Raw genomic sequence first — 19,766 nt, forward strand, 5'->3', positions numbered from 1 at the left:
TGGATTATTGAGTTGTAAGAGTTCATTATATATTCTAGATATAAGTCCCTCATCAGATATACGATTTGCAAAATTATTCTCCAGTTCTGTGGGTTGACTTTTCACTTTCTTGATTGTGTCTTCTGAAGCACAAAAATATTTAGTTTTGATGAAGTTCAATTTATCTGCTTTTTTTTCTCTTGCTTTTGGTGTCTAAGAAACCATCGCTTCATCCAAAGTCATGAAGATTTACTGCCATGTTTCCTTCTAAGAGTTTTCTAGTTTTTATATCTTACATTTAGGTCTTTGGTCCATTTGGGGTTAATTTTTGTACATGGAGTGAGGTAAGAACCCAACTTCATTCTGTTGTGTGTGGATATCCCATATTAATTATTTATTTGTTTACCTAATAGTTTCTTTAAATTAATATGTTTTAAATTTGGCATCACTTAGGCAATGACATTCTTGAGATTTTGAGGTCATATGAGTTTGTCATTTAAAAAAAAATACTGTGCATTCAAAAATAGAGAATACCCTATTAAGCCGTTTTACAGTCCACACACCCAGCTCCCCCAGTTATCTCCTATATTCCACTTCGGGAGACAACTCTGATTATGATGAGTTTTATGCTGAGGGACAGTATAGGGGTGTCTGATCAGAGAGGCAGGGGTTCTGAGAAGTGACATTCGACCTAGAACCTGAAACTGCCTCTGCGTGTTAACTTTAGGAGAAGGGGGTGGAGCTTGGCAGTGTGTTCCAGGCAGAGGGAGCAGCATGTGCAAAGGCCCAGAGGAAAGATCAGAATGCAGGCTGGACAGAGACGTGGAGAGAGAAAGACAGAGAGACATGGAGAGACATCGAGCGAGGAATACCAAGAGAGAGCCAGAAGGTTAAGCCCCATACGCAAACACCATGCATACATGTGCACACACACACACACACACACACATACAGAAGCAACATCACCCTGAGCTACCTGCAAAAGTCAGGAGAACTAAGCAGTACCCATCTCTATGGGCGCTGTGTCTGTGCCAGTCACCTGCTAGGCTCTCCCCTGCATGATGCTGGCTCTTCCTAGCAGCTGTACCAGGCAGCACCGTTCTCTCCTTGGAGAGGAGGTACCACGCTCATTCTGGGGCTTAGCCAGGGAGCTGGAGACGCCAGGACATCTCATGTTCCTGCGGAAGACAGGGCTGCTGGGAGGGGCTGCCCTGGGTGGGGCCTGGACAGAGCTGGGTCAGGGAGGGACGTCTGGATTTGGGTCAGAAGAAACCAACTGCATGACCTTGGGCAGGCTTCTCCCCGACCTGTCCCACCTGGGCCTGTCTAGCTCTGACATGACTCCCTATTATCATCCTGACAATATGCTTCTCAGATTCAGCTGGTCTTTTATGAATTTTTAATAAGCCAAGGTCAATGCTATCACCCAAAGTTGATGGCAATCTTTTCTTTATGTAGCCGATATCTAAAAATATCCCTTCTTCGGGCCAGCAGTTTGGAGTACATTCCTGGTTTCATACAGCTGGGGAGTTCCTCTCTACCTAGCTCTGTGGGATGATGTTAAATAAAAATTCAGAAAAAGAAAATTAAAACCTTCTGAGATGACACACATTCTGCAGAAAAAAATTTGTTGGAGTCAGACAGGTTTCTTTCCTGCAGGACTTGTCAGATCCTTTAATATGCTAAAGAGCACTATGAGGGGGTGGTAGGGGGAGGTCAAGGATCAAGGTGATGGGGGATTTGGAGAGCATCATATGCTTGACCAAAAAGGTTTAAGCAAGCACAGGAACTTGCTTTGCCAAGGACCATCTGTGGGGTCTAGTGTCACCAGAAAGAAGAGACCCCAGTGTCAACAGGTGCCTGCTATATCCTCCTCTGTACCCTTCCCAGAGCTGAGCACACAGTAGGCCCATAGCACATATCTGGCAGTGAGGATATTGAAACTCCAGAGAAAGAATGAACAGGCTTCTTCATGCTCTGTTGATTTCAGTTCAGTATTGCAGGAAAACCTCGACAGGGTTAGGGTCCTGTCTGTAGGGGAAAGACGGAGTTAAAATAACACAGACTTCAGCACCGGTGATGCCTTCACCAGGGCCTTTGCTCTGCATCAAATTCTATTCCAGAGCATTCAGGAGACATCCTTAGTCTCAGGAACCGAGCATCACAGAGGAGCAGACAGTGTACGATGTAAAGTGGTGGTTTCCCAAGCAGCCCCCTGAGGCCTGAAGGGCTCGCTTCTCCTGGAGGAAAGGCCTGGGGAACCGAGCATCACAGAGGAGCAGACAGTGTGCGATGTAAAGCGGTGGTTTCCCAAGCAGCCCCCTGAGGCCTGAAGGGCTCGCTTCTCCTGGAGGAAAGGCCTGAGCCCAGAAGCCAGCTGCATTCTTCACCCTGGCCTGACTTTGCCTTTTTAAATAACATTTTTAAATGACAGACTTTATTTTTTAGAGCAGTTTTAGGCTCATTGCAAAACTGAGTGGAAGGTACAGAGTCCCAAATGTCCCCTGCCCCCCACAGCCACGCCCACTGACAGCATCTCCCCCGGAGCGGTGCGTGTGTTACAGCCTATGAACACCACTGGCACATCATTATCACCCGGAGTCAGCAGTGCACGTGAGGGCCACTCCTGGTGGTGCACCTCCTTGGGTTTGGACAAATGTGTAACGACATGGATCCATCATTACGGTATCATCCGGAGCAGCTGCACCGCCCTGAAAATCCTCTGCGCTCTGCTAAATGAGACTTGTTATTTGCTCATACCAGAGAACACCTGCTCACTGCAGAGGACATGAAAAGTGACAGAGAAGGAAATAAACGTCACTTCCAGTCCCGTCCCCACCCTACCTAAGACAGCCACCGTGAACACCGAGGTGCATCTGGTGCTCTGGTGCAGATATGTATGCTCTAGACACAACTGGGAGCTACAGTACCTGCACTTTGGTGTCCTACTTTTTCTGTCCTCTGTGTTCTGTCCCATGTTAACCTCTGGGACTCTGTAGTCGGATATCTCTGAGTTCCCATCCCAGCCACGTTTTGGGGACAGCCCTGTGACTCTGGCTAAGAGGCTTAACCTCTCTCAGCCTCCACGTCCTCATGTGTAATGTGAAGTGACAATGTGCCACCTGTCGTGGCCATTACTGGATTGAATGAGATGCCCGCTAGGCACTCAGTGAGCACTCGGCAACCGTGGTCTTTTTCATTCCTGTTAGGAACATTCTCCATGGCTTGAAATAGTCCGACAACAGGATACTTAATAGTAATCTCCCACCCCCTGGAGGTGGTAGTCTCCTTCGCCATTCTGCAGGATAATTTGAGGGCAGCAAGAAGACTGCAAGAAGGAAGCCAGCAGGTGGGACAGAGGGGCCGCGGGGCTGCCGGACACAGGGCCACCAGCTCCCCCGCTCGTGTCCTGGCCTGGGAAGGCCAGCCCCCGTGCTCAGCCTGGCTCCGCATCAGATGGAGACAGGTGAGGAGAGGAAAGGCAGGAGAGCAGGAGAAGGGTCTGGTGGGGCTGGTGCACCCGGGGAGGGAAGCCGTGGGAGCCAGGCCTGCACCGTGAGGAGCCGCAGAAGCTCTGGGAGGGCTGGAGGAGTGTGATGAGGGACAGGCAAGAGGTGTCTCCGGCCCAGTGGGAGAGGGTGTGAAGAGAGGGGAGACGAAGAGCGAGAGAAGAAACAGGGCCGAACATTCAGGAAGCAGCCTCTCAGCTGATGAGAGCCAGCAGAGGAGCATGCTCCCCCCAGCCCGGGCCACCATCCCTGGCTCTTGACCCCAGGCAGACCACTCTGTATGGAGCTGCCACAGCAATATGAAATAGGAACCAGGGCAGGACATGTCGTGCCTTCCCGTGACTTTTGGCGCTGGCAGAATAAAACCCAGCCTCCGCCTCATGCCGTCTCCTCCCCCGGAGCCTCTGCTCAGACCACCTGGGTTGAGCTCCTCTCAGCCCCAGGGTCTTCCCGCACGCTCTTGCCTCTTTCTAGAAGGTTCTGCCCTTCTGATCTAGCAACTCTCGATCCTCCACCAGGTCTTAGTTTAAAACTGTTCTTCTTGGAAACCTATTCTGCTCCCCCAAGACCTGAGTTAGGACTCCCCTGATATCTTCTCCTTTGAATAAAACTTGGGCACTTATAACAATTGAAATTACCAATTGCAGATTTGCATGATTATTATTTTTTAAATAATAGACTGTATTTTCAGAGCAGTTTTAGGTTTACAGAAAATTGAGCACATAGGACAGCAAGTTCCCGTTTGCCCCCGTCCCCTGCACAGTTTCCTCTGTTACTGACATCTTGCATTGGTGCAGCGTGTTTGTCACCATTACTGACACTGTTATTAACTAAAGCCTGCAGCTTTCATTACGGTTTACTGTGTTGTACGGTTCTATGGTTTTGACATATGCATAATGTTATGCATCTTTCATTGCAGCATCAAACAGGGTAGTTTCACTGCCCTAAACTCCCCTGTGCTCCATCTGCTGGTCTTTCCTCCCTGCCACCACCATGTCACTAATTTTTTAATTGTCTTCCTTCGAGACCCTATGCACCATCAGAACAGGGACCCCATCTACTTTGTGGACCGGTATACTCGGTACACTCACAGCTGAGTCTGCCACATAACAGGTGCCCTATAAATATTTCTCTTCACATATTTTAATAAAAATAGGAATCTACTAAACACGTTGTTTTGTGATTTGCTTTTCCCAAATATTGACGATATATACCCCAGGCAGACCACTCTGTATGGAGCTGCCACAGCAATATGAAATAGGAACCAGGGCAGGACATGTCGTGCCTTCCCGTGACTTTTGGCGCTGGCAGAATAAAACCCAGCCTCCGCCTCATGCCGTCTCCTCCCCCGGAGCCTCTGCTCAGACCACCTGGGTTGAGCTCCTCTCAGCCCCAGGGTCTTCCCGCANCCCGGAGCCTCTGCTCAGACCACCTGGGTTGAGCTCCTCTCAGCCCCAGGGTCTTCCCGCACGCTCTTGCCTCTTTCTAGAAGGTTCTGCCCTTCTGATCTAGCAACTCTCGATCCTCCACCAGGTCTTAGTTTAAAACTGTTCTTCTTGGAAACCTATTCTGCTCCCCCAAGACCTGAGTTAGGACTCCCCTGATATCTTCTCCTTTGAATAAAACTTGGGCACTTATAACAATTGAAATTACCAATTGCAGATTTGCATGATTATTATTTTTTAAATAATAGACTGTATTTTCAGAGCAGTTTTAGGTTTACAGAAAATTGAGCACATAGGACAGCAAGTTCCCGTTTGCCCCCGTCCCCTGCACAGTTTCCTCTGTTACTGACATCTTGCATTGGTGCAGCGTGTTTGTCACCATTACTGACACTGTTATTAACTAAAGCCTGCAGCTTTCATTACGGTTTACTGTGTTGTACGGTTCTATGGTTTTGACATATGCATAATGTTATGCATCTTTCATTGCAGCATCAAACAGGGTAGTTTCACTGCCCTAAACTCCCCTGTGCTCCATCTGCTGGTCTTTCCTCCCTGCCACCACCATGTCACTAATTTTTTAATTGTCTTCCTTCGAGACCCTATGCACCATCAGAACAGGGACCCCATCTACTTTGTGGACCGGTATACTCGGTACACTCACAGCTGAGTCTGCCACATAACAGGTGCCCTATAAATATTTCTCTTCACATATTTTAATAAAAATAGGAATCTACTAAACACGTTGTTTTGTGATTTGCTTTTCCCAAATATTGACGATATATCTTGGAAGTCTTCCCATAAAGGATGTACAGTACTCCCTCTCTCTCTCTCTCTAACTCCTTGTTACAGGGAATCTCCAAGACAACACACACGGAAAAGAAGAGAGAATCTGCTCTAATGACCCGCCGTGAGCCTGTCGCTGACTTCGCTGGTCAGCTGGTGGCCCTCTTGTTCCATCTGTGGCCCGCCGTGCTCCCCTCTCTGTTATTCTGAAGCACATCCCAGTCATTAGAAAAATCTCATCTGTAGATATTTTTCTGTGTATCTCTAAAACATAAGGATTTTTTTAAAACAGCCACAATGCTATCATCACACCTAATAAACACTAATTTAATATCTTCGATTATAATCAGTGTCCAAATAGAAATGTTTTAGAAGTTTCTCATTCCATTTGTTTGATTTTACAGGTTGTTTGAACCAAGATCAGCGGAGATCCACACCTGCCACTGCTTGATACGCCTCTGAGGTTTCTCTTAATCTAGGTCCCTGCTCCCTGCCTGTCGGATTTTGTCCCTCACGATTCATCTGTTGAACAAACCAGTCATTCCTTCTGGAGTTTCCTCTAGTCTGGATTTTGCTGGTGCCTCTGGTGTTGTTTAGTGTGTTTTTCTGCCCAGTGTATTTCCTGTGTATTCGTAGCCGTGGGTGGACACCTCATCGGCTCAGGTCCAATCCGCTTTGGCGAGACGGCTTCGGGGCGGCGTGTGTTCTCCTGGGGGAAGCCTCTCTGGTTGTCTCTCTCTGTGCTGTTCCCGGCTGCTGCTGTCCAATGCCTGGGGCCATTCATTCATTAGGGGCTGCTAATTCTACATGAAATGCTTCTATAAAAAGAAACTTCCTCTTATCAACTTTTATTTACCCTGAGGTTCAGTTTACACAGGACAGCCAAGATAAATGCTTGATTCTTGTCCTTTATTCACCAATTTTCAGAATAGTGAGTTGCCAGTAAATATTTGAATGAAGGGAGGTATAATGTGGATGTGGATGAATTGACAGGGGTTCGGGACTTGGGGGTTCTCTGGGCGTGGGCATGGGTCACCAGCTGCCACCTGTCAGCCCACCTCAGTCAGGAGCTAAGTTGATCAGAGGCTGTTGCTACTAAGAACACAGCCTCTGGGACAACCACATCTCTTCCCCCCACCCCAACCTAGATGCAGGAAATCCTGGAAACCCCCATCCAGGAGGAGAGTGCGGAGTCGGGGGGCAGCCATCAGGCTGCGAAAGGGCTCAAAACTGTGTTGATCCCTTGACTGGCGGGGAATCCAGGAGTTTTTGTCACAAAGGAGATTCAGTGCACGTTGGACTGGTGGCCAGCCCAGCACCCTCCTGGGGGCTCCCCTCTCCCCAGGGGCCGGCTGGCCTGCCCACGAGCTCTCTGACATCTCTGCCCTCTGTGTCTCCCCAGGTGCAAGTGCAACCTGCACGCCAACCTGTGCTCCCCGCGTGAGGGCAGCCTGCAGTGTGAGTGCGAGCACAACACCACGGGCCCCGACTGCGGCAAGTGCAGGAAGAACTTCCGCACCCGCTCCTGGCGGGCCGGCTCCTACCTGCCGCTGCCCCACGGCTCCCCCAACGCCTGTACGTACGGGCCGCAAGCCAGCGGCTGTGTCCCCCTGCCCTTCAGCCCCAGGAGGTGTGGGTCGCACATGCACACACAGAAACAAGCATGCACACGTACACACACAAACACGTGCGCACACAAACACGTGCATGCACACACACCTTGCTACACTGCTCTCTAGTGTCAGGCCTTGCAACAAGGCCCTCCAGCACACCTGCATCCTGCCTTTCCCCTTCTTGACCCCAAAGGCTCAGCAGGAGGCCCCCTGGGAGGGCAGGGAGTGACGAGCACTTGCAATGGTGTTCCCAGCGCACTGCACAAATCCCTCCTCAGAGCCATCCCCCGCTCATGAACACCCCGGCATAGCCCACGGTGTCTCCATGACTCATGAGTCCCAGGGAGTCCCCAGGCTGTGTGTGGAGAAGGGCCTAGGTTGGCCCTGGGGTGAGCTCTCCCCTGGCCCACCCTCTTTTGACCTCAGTGACCTATGGCATTTGTCAGTGCCATGCTCGTGCCTCGGGCTGCCGGGCACTGTCCCCACACCGTCTCGCTCAGCCCTCACAACAAGCCTGCGGGGCGTGGTGTTACTACCACCCCACTCTCCAGATGAGCACACCGAGGCCCAGCGAGCCTCAGGGCCCTCCCAGGTTTAACAGCGACTTACGCACAGCACTGGGACTCAAAGCCAGTTCCTGGGACCAATGCCAAAGCCAGCCGAGACTGTCCAGCCCATCTGGGCACCCTCCCTCAACAGGTGAAAGATTTATGTGACTTTAGGCTGATCAAAGCTGAAAGCTGTGTGTCGAGGAGGCTGTGACAGGCATGTCGTGCGTGCCGCGGAGCTGGCAGAGCAACAGACCTTTGAAGGGATGACTTGCCAGGCACAGAACAGCACTCGCAGGTCTTCAAAGGTGCCGAGAGTGCTGTGGGCACTGACAGCCGCCCCGCTGCCTCCTCCCAGCTTCCTGTCCCCACCACTTTGTGGCCCAAACCCTCCCTTGCTGGAACCCTTTCTTTAGCAGCTGTCACTCCCTCTCTGACATGAAGTCTCCCCTCCCCTTCATCGGTCCTGCAGGCCTCTGTCCCCTCCGTCTCCTTCCCCCTCCGCCACCTCCTCTGTTCTCTCCATCACTTCTGGCTCTTTTCTTCCACTTGCCCCTTGCTTCTGGGAGGATTCTGCAAGGTCTCCTCTCTGTCCATGTCCTGGGCACCCACTTTTACCTGCAGGTCACACATGGGGGGCCCAACTGTCCCCACATCCATGCCAAGCTGGAGCCTCCCGTCTAACCAGCATGGACAGGCGGGGCCAGGCCTCTCCTCCCCGCTCCCTGCAGGGGCCGGCGGCTGGAGCTGCCCCACCCCTTCCCCAGGAGCCTCTAGGAATTGTGTGCGAGACACCCACGCCCCAGGAAGAAGGGGTTTCCCCTGGAATACTCCGGGGCAGGGTGAGGCCGGGGTGCCCCATGTCCTCAGCCTAAAGCTTTCTCACCCGGCTATCCACGTTCTCTGGGGCCACCAGGAGAAATCAGCCCAAGGTGACGCAGATGGAAACAGGCCCCAGGTTAATTCTGCCCTCACCTTGCCCTCGCCCCATGACCCCTTCTCAGTGAGTGGCATCAGCACCCAGGGGTGCAGGCCTGGGACCACCCAGCTGCCTCTGTCCCCACCACCTCCTGCTCTGTCTCCCCATGGCTCCTCGGTCCTCCCGCCTGCTCTCTGGGCCTGTCCCTGCCTCCCCTGGGCACACACCTGCTTCAAAACCTTCTGCGCCCTCAGAATAAAATCCTAACTCTCCAGTTCCCTGCCCCCTCCACGTACAAGTCCCCTGCGGGGTCACCCATCTCCAAATCCAAACACCCACCACGTCCATGTTCCTGAACATCCTCGTCACCTCTCTGTCCCTCTCTGCCCAACCCCTCACCCTCCAGGACCCTGTCTAGAGGTCACCTTGCCTCCCCGTGCCCCACCCCCACGTTCTGCCTGTCCCTTCCTTGGTAACTACCCCTGTCCTTGCCTGTGGCCACAGGGTCCCACATGGTGCCTGCCTGGACATGTGGGTGAAGGAAGGAGTGAGTGTCAGGTGGCTCGTCCCTGGGGCCTCCCGGGACTGGCTACAGCTTTGGCTCAGCTGGGAGAGGTCTGTGTGCACATGTCCCACTGCTGACACCACAGCGTCCTTTCTCAGGAACACCTGGGGGGAGCCACAGCACCAGCTCTCTCCCTGGGATTGTGAGGCCCCTGGTCAGACCCAGGCCATAGGGCCCCCTCGTCCCCTGGGGCACAGACAGACAGACAGACCCGATTCCAGCCACGCCTCTGCCACTCACACCCGCATTGCTCCTCAGCCCTGGCTCCTCATCTGTGGGATCAGGGCCGTAAGCAAACACCCTCCGGGGTTGTTGTGAGGATGAAATCGCTCATGCAGGGGTTGTTGACGGGGGCCTGCCTGTAGGAAATCTGGCACGTGGCAGCCACTGTCGTTCTTTGATGAGCTGTCCAGCCTTTCCCACATTTCCCAGGTAGGAATCCACCGTGCACGATTTCCTTGTCCCATGCAGGAGGGCCTGAAAGTCCAGAATTAAATAAGAGGGGGCGTGTGCAGCTCCCAGTGGAGTTTGGCACTATTCAACGTGTTCCCGAGGGTAAGTCACAGCTCTGTGACTCCATTTCTCCATCTGCAAAATGGGCTAATAGCGGTTCCCCCCTCTCAGGGCGCGGTGACAATGAGACGGGATGGTCCATCACGACCTCTGAGTTTCTTTCCCTTCAGCAGAGGGAGGGACGCCTCCCTGTGCTCCCCCTCTCTGCCCCCTCTGCAGGGAGGACTCAGCCAGACCCCTTCCTCCTGGACAGCCAGCTCTGTGACCCTCTTGTCTCCCCACAGGTGCAGCAGCAGGCTCCGCCTTTGGCAGTAAGTACACACCTGGGTCACTGCCGGCGGGGGCCCCATTGCACGAGTCTCTCTGCACGTCCTGGAAGGAGCAGGAGCGAGGAAGGGGCTTGGATGTCCCTCTGGGCCTTGGGCCTCTCTGCTCCCTCCTCTAATCACGCCCCCTGCTTCTCCACCTCTCGCCCGCCTTCGCCTTCGTGGTGTGTTGTTTGGCTGTGGCCTGTGGCCCGGCGGCTCTGGGCAGCGCTCAGCTCGGGTTTTCCCCGGGAGCTTCGTTAGTGCTGCTTTGGAAAGCTGGACGGGACTTTCTGCAGGTCCCCTTGACCCCTGGGGGACTCCCTGACCCCCTCCCCCAGCAGGACCTCTTCTCATTCCCAGATTTGGGAAAAGACTCTCTCCTGCCAGGCAAGAGTGAGGTGACCACCTTCCTGACCAGTGGCAGGATCCCCCCACTAGCCTGACCGTGGGGAGCAGCCTCCCTCCAGGTGGCCTCTGAAGGACACTGGTCATCCAGCTTGACTCAGGTCCCAGGGCATGTCAGATCAGAGAGTGGCACCTGCAGGAGGGTGGGGGAGTCCTGAGAACTCACGAGAAGGCTGAGGGCGGGCGAGGGAGCCCACCAGCTGCAGGAGGTCACCGTCAAGACTGTCCATTGAGCACTCTGTGCCCTGGCGCCGTGCAGAGTGGGGCACTCGTGGCATCTCACTTAGCCTTTGCAGCCCCCTTCGGGAGGGGAGGTGGAACTTGTCATCTGCTCTGAGAGTCAGCAGGAAAAGACTTGCTGGTGTCAAACAGCCAGCAGGTGGGCTCGGGGTGGGGCGCACCCCATCGGACAGTCGCCCCCACCCATCCCGGCTCCCTGTGCATGGGCAGAGAGGGTGCCAGAAGGAAGCTGGACTCTAGAAGAGGTGCTGAACTGTGCAGCCATCCTAAGTTGCTTCTCTGCGGAGCCCCAAACCCTGTCAACACCACCACCCTCTCTTGCTTGTCCCCTCTCTCACCAGGCAACGGCAGGTCCCAGAAGGACCCTGCTCCCAAAGCCCCTGTGGCCACCATGGCCATGAGGGGGGGGGCCACCACTCCTGCCCCCTCCACATCCACTGTCCAGACCCCCACGGCCCTCAGCACCCCACAGCCCACAGGTGGGTGCCAGGGCACAGCCAGTGACCCCTGCTGTCCCACCCTCCCCTGCTTCTAGCCTGAGTTCCTGCCTCTAGTGGTGGTGGGGGTTGGGGGAGCTTGGCTCTTAGGAGTAGAGAACTCTAGAACCCTTGAGCTGCAAGAGCCTGGAGCCAAAGGGGCCTACAGGCCATCTGGACCAACCTGTCACCAAGCCCCAGCCAGGGATTCAGGGCTCCCGAGGCTTTACTTGGAAGGGGCCCCAAGGCCAATGTGGCCAAATGGATAGGGGGACGTGGGAGGAGGGGTGCCCGGAGCAGTGAGGCCACCCCCACTTAGAGCGAGAGACAGGCCTTGTCTCCCGCTGGTGGTCCTGCCTCCATGGCCCATGGTGCCGGCTCAGGCCCCACCCCCACCTGGCCACCCTGGGCTTCTCTGTCCCCAGTCCCTCAGCAGCCAATCCCATGGGTGTGGACACAGCAGGGTTAGCCAACAAGACAAACTTCTCCAACGAGCAAGACAGAAGGAGCCTCTGGAGCTGGGGTTTTACAATATGGGCATTTGGGGGCTGGGTGTGGGGAACAGGGCCAGGCAAGGCGCAGACTTCCCCACGTCAACCAGAGCAGCCCACCCACAGGGGTCTGCAGCCATAGACGGGTTTGGAAACCTGCCCGATCCTGCTTCCCCTCTGGATGCAGGACTTGGGTGTATTCCAGGCTTGGGGCGCTGGGCTGGGCTCTGGCCTCACCTGGGCTGTGCCCACTGCAGGGGCCAGGAGTCTGAAAGGGCCCCTCCTTCCCAGAGGTTACCAGGAAGATGGTGACCAAGGTGTTACTCTCCTGGCCCAGCCAGGGAGGGGTGCCCCAAGAGTGTGCCTCCATCCTGCAGGGAGGACCTGGCACAGGCTTCTTACTCTTTGGGCCATGCCCTGACCCTTCCTCTCTCTGACCCCTCCATCGGCTGGGGGAGGGATCCACCTCGGCCCGTGGGGGTGGCGTGAATGCCTCGAGGAGGTTCTCCCCTTCCCGAGCCGCCTTGCTCAGCCCCCCGGGGGCGGCACCCACAGCTCTTCTCCTTTCTGCATCCTTCCTTCTCCACGGGCAGCATTTGCAGGAGGCCGGGGTCAGCCAGGAGACTGGGGGGTTTCAGGGGAACCTCCTGGCCTAGGACTCTCCCTGGGGTGGAGGACAGGGTGTCACTCTGAGAATCATGGGCTTGGGACAGAAGTTGGCCCGGCTGCAGGAGACTTGCGCTTTTTGGCTGAGCCTGTGGCGGGCAGACGGGAGCAAAAATAGTCATGGCAGGCGCTGTGTCTGCTCCTGAACGGTGGCCTGTCTGGGTGGGGGACTGGATGCTCGCACGCACGCACACACACACACACACACACACACTCACACACACAATTGAGGAGCCTTGAGTCCATTTCCAGAGCTGCTGTTCATTTGGTGCAGGGGCGGCCACAGGGCAGACTGTGTGAGGTCAGGAGTTAAGGAGGAAAAGCCAGAGGCCAGTGTGGCGAGTCTAGAGGGGCCGTGTGAGCGGGAGGCGCGCCCTCCCCCGGGCTGCAGTAGCTGACGTTTAGTGAGCACGGGGTCAGCTCCGCATCCTGTGCCCTGCGTCGGGCAGTGGCGGGTGCTAAGGGCAGGAGGTGACTCCAGGGTGACAGTCCGTGGCCTGAGCAGCTCACATCTGGGGGTCCTCGCCTCCACTGTAGCAACTGCAGCCTCCGCCTGGTGCCCACAGGACACCTGGAGCCCCGTTCCCAGAGACAGTCGTTCCAGCCAGTGCAGAGAGGGCTTCTCCTGGGTTAAGAGCTGCGCTGATTTTATCCTGTTTCCTGCTCTCTGCTCCACGGGATGCAGGCTGTTATTTTCTGGTCCCACAGGTGAGGGGACTGAGGCTTAGGAAGAAGCAGCTGGAGTTTATGGTATGTGAATTAGTTCTCAGTAAAGCTGTTTTAAAAGAGGAAAACAGAAAGCAGCAGCTGCCCAAGGTCACAGGATGGTGGAGATGCATTGGCAGGACTTGAACTCGGGGCACCCCTCAGCCACCCAGTGCTCCTGCTGGAGGTGTCAGGGCTGTGAGGCGGTGCCAACTTTAAAACCTGGCTTGCATGGCTCCCCAGTTCCAAAGGAACAGACAGGGCCTCCATCTGGCCTTGGCACATGACACAGGCCGATGTCAGAACGTTCTCCCTACACCTGAGTGTGGCCCTGGAGGGCCCAGGGGGGTCGTTTCCTCCCACGGACCCCAGCCCTGGAAAGGTCCTGTGTCTCTCCAGGTGCCTCTCAACAGGTGATTCGGGCTCTTTGGCCAGAGTCCTGCTGGGCCTCTGAGCCCCGGGCTCCGGTGTTTCTCCCTCCTGCCAATGCCAAGCTGTCCAGAGGGCACGGCTGCTGAGACCACTAATCCTGTCCCCAGCTCGGCCCACGGAGGCGGGTGAGAGGCAGGCTCCGAGGCAAAATGCCTCAGGGCTGGTTTTACGGGCTCTGATTAAGCCCTTGCCAATTTGGGTCCGGTGGCCTCGTCTCCTCATTGAACACCATATTAATGTCAATTTGATGTCCATGCTCCCAGCTCCCAGCTGAAAAGTCTCTCGTACTTTTTAGCTGGTGGATTTTCTTTTTCTTTCCCGACCAACCACCACTGTGCTCAATCCCTTTAAGAAGTAGAAATCATCAGCCCCCTGCCCTGTTCCTCTGGGTTTGTCCTTTGAAATTCGGCACAGAGCGGTCGGTTCCCGGCCTTTGCCAGCCCCGCCTGCCTTCCTCGCCCCATGTCCAGTTAGTCCTGGAGGTGAGCACCGTGGCATTTGGGGGTGGATGCATGATGGGGTCCCTGATGAAAATGGGCCCAAACCAGGGGCCAGGGAGGCTGGGCACATGCTGGAGGAGGCTGTGGTCCCTGGACTGGGGCTGGGCAGGAGGCCTTCGAGGACACGTCTGATATATGGGCCAGAGCACAAGTCCGGCTTTGCAGCCATTAGCCGGAGACTTCAGCGCAGAGAGGTCTGGGCCCAGGTAAGGGACTTGGCCTAACTGTGCCTTTCAGTTGGAACAGGGACCGCACAGAGAGCACAGAAGAGTCTCAGGCAGGTGTCCCTCTGAAGAAAGGGCTGCCCAAATCACGCACATTCTCGGGCACGGGGGCCCTCCCCTCTGGCTTCAAGTCTGCGTGTGCCCTCCACAGGCTGCAGTAGTGTAGACGCTGCCTCCGTAGTAGATTTGGACCCAGTTCTCTGGGCCAGTGTAGACAGCCTTTCCTTATAGTGCTGCTGCTATATAAGGGCCTGCGGGGCCTCCCCAGGCTGCCCCTGCCCCACCCTGCGCATAACGTGGTTTCTTCTCTTCTCCCCCCAAGAGTGGACCAGGCCATCTACGGCTGCCGCCCTCTTGGAGAGCCCCCTCTGGCCCCAGGTGTCCTCCAGTGCGGAAGGTATGGGGGCAGGGCCTGGGACGCGCATTAGGCCCCAGGAAGCTCCTTCTTAGACCCTCGTGCCCTTCCCGCTGTAGTGGAGGTGCAGGTGTACGTGGTGGGGACCCAAGCTGGGAGGGGAACCGTGGGATCTGAGGGGAGGGGCGTAGAATGACAGCTTCACGGGGCTGGGGGACAGAGAAATGAGGGGAGGGTCCTTAGGGCTCTACTTGCCCCCACCCCTAATTCTCACCTGCTTGGAGAGGCCCAGTGTGGCATCACCAAACCCAAGCCCTTTCACCTACCTCCAGGGGCTTCGGAGTCGAAGCCGGCCATCCTCGTTCCCAGGCTCCACTGCCTAGCCGATGGAGCCCAGAGAGAGTCAGAGAGGCTTCCTGCAGGAGCTGGGGCAGTGGGACCTAGAAGGAGGGTCACAGTAGTGGAAGGGAGGAGGTAGCCCATTCCAGGCGGCAGGACAGCTGGGGCACAGGCTTGGCGGTGGGACTGCAGCGAGCCTGACAAAGTGGAAAATGTGTCGGTTGAACCAGGGCAGGGAGGGATGGAGAAAGCCCCCTGATGGGGAGACAGGTGGGGGCTTGTCTAGAGCCACATATGGCACACACAGGAAACACGCAGGGCCTGCCTGACTCTCCAGGAAGGGAGGTTGTCCCTGCCCTCAGCTCACCTGTTCCCTGGACACCAGGCCCTAACGTCCCTGTTTAGACAGCAGCCCTGCACCAACCACCCAGCCCAGAGCCTCAAGGTCCCCCCAGCCCCAGCTCTGAGCAGCAAGCAGGGCTTTGAGCACCCTCTGCTGGCAAGTGGTTCCGGAGCTGGGACCACACTGAGTGAGGGTCTGAGGTTCCAGCAATGTCGCTGGTGATGAGGGCAGGTAGAGCAGGCTGAGGCCATCACTTCCCTGCCCTGGACTGACTGGGACACCAAGGCTCCCAGAGGGAAGCCAAGGCAATGATATTCCCAGGCCAGTGGCTGCTCACGCAGAAGTCCGGGGCTGGGTATTGCCCGTGGGGTTCCGGGCACTGAGAGGCAGGCACTGCCCGGGTTCGTGGCTTGACAACACTTGTGAGAGGGAATCCGGGGATGGTAATGTGTCACTCTGGCTAGAGTGGGGAGATGGCTTCAGAAAGGAGGGGAGAGACCAAAGTCTTAAATGCCAGGTTGAGGCTCTGGACTTGATGCTCCAGGGAGTTGGGGGTGGGGGAGATGGGAGCAGAAGGGCCGACCGAGCCATGTTTCCAGTCAGCCAAAAAGTTGCTCAGCAGCAGCGAAGGTCTCAGCACGGTGTGGGGGGTATTGGGGAATATAGGAGTCATTTGGGCGGATTAATCCAGCCAGATGTGTAGATGGTGTTGGAGAGGAAACCAAAGGCAAGGCTGATTCCAGCTGTGCATAGATATGCCCTGTCACTTTTAGCCCGGTGCTGCAAGTCCCTGGGCTCTGAGGGGCCTAGTTCTCCTGCTGGGGGCTGTGTGCTCTGAGGCCACTCAGGCCTCTCCCTGCCTCAAATCTGAGCACGTGACAGGGCTGCCCCAGAGCTGGCCCAAGGTGCCTTGGAAGCCTTTGTTGGGCTTTTCCCTGGGCCTGGACAGCCCGCCCTGGGCAGCTGGACCATGGCAGATGGAAGAGCTTGTTTCTCATCTCTCCAAGCTGCGGGCACCTCCACTGCTGCCCCTGCCCCTCCCAAGGGCTCCAAACTTTTCCAGCTCAAGCCCAAATCTCCTCAAGTGATGCCTATTGAAGAATTCCAAGGTAAGAGGAAAGCCCTGGGGCCAGATCAACTCTCCCCAGCATCTCTTCCCCCATGCCCGCTGGAAACAAAGGATGCACAATGGAGGCCCAATGCCTGGCTCAGAAAACCCTCCCCGAGTAGCTGGGTCAAGGTTAAACTGAGTCTCCCTTCCCCACAGTCCTCCCTCCCCAAGGGAGCTGGGAACAGGTATGACTCAGAAGCCAAGTTGGGCACAGTGGGCAGACACTCAGCAGGCAGAGCAGTTGCCAGAAATAGCCTGTCCTGGCTCCCCTGGGAGGTGTGGCCCAGGGGCTCATCTTGGTTGAAGCAAAATCTGGGACACCCAGGTCACCAATGCTGCTTTTTGGAACGCTTGGAGGATGCCTCATCTCCTCATTGTCTCCCGGGGGGAACTAGGTGAAGGGGGCATACCCAGGAGGCCCATTGGTGGGAATGCCACCGCCTCTCCTGGGCACATCTCACAGGCTGTTTCTCCAGGGTCTTTCATGCCCTTGACCACTGAGGTCTGGTCAGTCCATCCCTGTTCCATCACAAAAGGGAGATTGGGTCCTCTAGAGAGACACAGATGGTGTTCCAAGAGGGTGGCCAAAGTCCTTCCTTGTCCAGGGCAGCCGCATTGGCTATCTTGTTCAGGCGTGTTGGGTCCCTTAAGGGGGACACTCGGGGATGGCCCCCTTTCTTGCAGCAGGGATGTGACCTTCCTCACCAAGCCCCACCCCTTCACAATTGGATCCACCTCCAATCCCTGGAAGCCTTGCGCCAGGCGGTCACAGGACTTGCCCAGTCCATAGGGCAGAGCTGATTTGTCAGGGGTTGGCCTGAGAATCACATGGGGGTGGGGTAGGGGGGGCAGCAGGGTACACAAGAGGTGGCTGTCTGTGTGGAGCCATGTGCCTCCAGGAGGACCAGGGGGAGGCAAGCAGATGCCCAGGGCACCAGCCTGAAGGTGGCACTCACTCTCAGGGTCCTGCAAAACAACCAAATCTGCAGAAAGCTCAGGCTGCTAAGAAAGGGCTCTGCTGGTGGGCATTGTCCTCCGACCCATCTTCCAAAGCAGCATGGGGGGAAGCTCCTGCCCATCCCATCGTGTTGGTGTCCATTTGCGCATTCATCCACCCCTGGCATCACCGAGGACACAGTGGTGAGCGCCAGGAAGACAGGCGCTGCCTCCCCAAGCTCACAGTCTGGTGGCATGCCCCTGTCCCTGCATGAATCACTTCCTTGTCGCCCTGGCACGCAGGCGTCCCTCAGAGAGCACTTCACCCTGGCACCCGGCCAAGCCCTAGCCGCTGCTGCCCACTGGCCTCCCTGGTTCCCGCCTGCAGGGCCAGGTGGGAATTCGTGGGCTGGGCTCAAAGCTGGCAGACCTGTTTCTTCCCAAATGCCACACAAGGGTCGGAGGCCCAGAGCACCTCCAAGGTCCTTTTCCAAAGATGCTTCCCTCCCTCCCTCTCTGCATGTCCTGGGTTGGGATTTTCCTCTCCCTGTGCCTCAGTTTCCCCGAATGCTCACTGACCATCTGTGTTTCTCCCACCTGGCTGGCACAGACTGCGAGTGCTATGGCCACTCCAACCGCTGCAGCTACATCGACTTCCTGAATGTGGTGACCTGTGTCAGCTGCAAGCACAACACACGCGGCCAGCACTGCCAGCACTGCCGCCTGGGCTACTACCGCAACGGCTCGGCCGAGCTGGACGATGAGAATGTCTGCATTGGTGAGTGGGTGCTGCCCCGGGCACACACAGGGGAGGCGCTGGAGTGGGTGTGCACGGCAGTGTTGGGTGGGGCCAGGGGACCCCTGCTTTGGAATCATCTGGGGAGGCTGCAGAAATTCAAATCTCAGGGCCCACTCCAGCTGGGCATCTCTAAGGACAGAAGCCTCTGGAATCTGCTCTGTTATTAACCTTCCCATGCGGTTCTCCTGCAAGCACTGGAGATGCAGAACGTCTAGTTAGAGTCAAAGGCTGGGTTCTAGACCTCACTTTGCTGTGTGCATTTGTGTGAGTCCCTTCCCCTCTCTGGGCCTCGGTTTCCCCGTTTGTAAAATTGGGAAGTGAATCAGATCAAAGGTTTTCAACCCTTTTTGTTGCTGAAGCTTTTCTTAAATGCGTTATAAGCAGAGATCACCCCTGCCCTCCACCCCTGGTAGGCACCTGGTCTGCTTTCTTTAAAGCTGTGTTTCAGGGCTGGCTTTGAGGTAAAGAAGAAGGAAACCCATGGGGGCCCTGGGCAGAGGACAGACCGTTCCAAATGGCCAAGCCCATGACCCCCAACCGAATCCCACCAGCCTGGAAGGGTTGCCCCCCAGCCTTGCCCCTGTCTCCAGTAGAGGCCAGGTCTCAGCCTCAGGGGCTGCCACCGCCCCTGCCCAGCCAGCCCCCATGGAGTTGCATTGCCCACCTCCACCCGCTGCCCCCAGGCCAGCCGGGCCATAGAGGAGGGGCTCCCCAAATTGGAGCTGGGGGTCTGAATTAGGCAGTAGCCTTCAGGTAATTCCACCAACTCTAAAGTGATCAAAATGGAATTCTGCCACCAATGTCGCACCTGGCCAGCGGCAGGGACACGGCCTCCGGATCCGATCAGCACCCACCCCAGCACCCTCCTTCTCACCCTGAATGTCTCTGCCTCCACCCCCAGGCCCAGCACTAGGTGTCCCCACCCCAGCACCCTCCTTCTCACCCTGAATGTCTCTGCCTCCACCCCCAGGCCCAGCACTGGGCTTCAAGAGCAGGACATTCACCCCCTCCCGCAGCACCCAGGCCCAAGGAAACCAACCGGGCTGGGGCCACCGCCTTGGAAAGGAGCTATAGACGGGGCCACCCCTTCCACACACACCCCACAGACCCCGGACAGATGCTCGGTGGCCTCTGATGAGGCCCCTGCCACCTCAGAGCCGTGGCTCTTTGAAGCTGGGAAGGATCAAGACTCCTGCCAGTTGCCCAGAGAGGGGAAGGGGCTGGCCCAGGCCGCAGGGCGCCAGGGCCAGGGGACGCAGAGGGGGTGTTGGCTGCCAGGGAAAAGGTATGGACACCCGAGGCAGTCCCTACGCGCCGCCCAGCCGCGGGCTCACGGGATGAGCATCACCCGGGGAGGCGGAGACCCGGCCGGGAGGGCCGCGAGGCCGGGCGGGATGAGGTCCCCTGACGGCGCGCCCGTGCACGTGTCCGTCCAGAGTGTAACTGCAACCAGATCGGCTCCGTGCACGACCGGTGCAACGAGACCGGCTTCTGCGAGTGCCGCGAGGGCGCGGCGGGGCCCAAGTGCGACGACTGCCTCCCCACGCACTACTGGCGCCAGG

The 19,766-nt window shown here is 56.5% G+C and overlaps 1 protein-coding gene across 1 annotated transcript in view; it reads left to right on the plus strand.

The window, feature by feature from the left end:
- The window catches only part of NTNG2 (netrin G2), a 68,691-nt gene that overhangs the window by 42,898 nt on the left and 6,027 nt on the right, over positions 1-19,766 (plus strand). Inside the window, exons 3-7 of the mRNA XM_008563805.1 lie at positions 7,119-7,291; positions 10,159-10,185; positions 16,366-16,467; positions 18,016-18,183; positions 19,641-19,760. Of these exons, the coding sequence (XP_008562027.1) occupies positions 7,119-7,291; positions 10,159-10,185; positions 16,366-16,467; positions 18,016-18,183; positions 19,641-19,760 (590 nt within the window). The remainder of the gene's footprint in view (positions 1-7,118; positions 7,292-10,158; positions 10,186-16,365; positions 16,468-18,015; positions 18,184-19,640; positions 19,761-19,766) is intronic.

This window comes from Galeopterus variegatus, unplaced genomic scaffold (genome assembly GCF_000696425.1).
Source record: "Galeopterus variegatus unplaced genomic scaffold, G_variegatus-3.0.2 Scaffold176, whole genome shotgun sequence".
Lineage (NCBI taxonomy): Eukaryota > Metazoa > Chordata > Mammalia > Dermoptera > Cynocephalidae > Galeopterus > Galeopterus variegatus.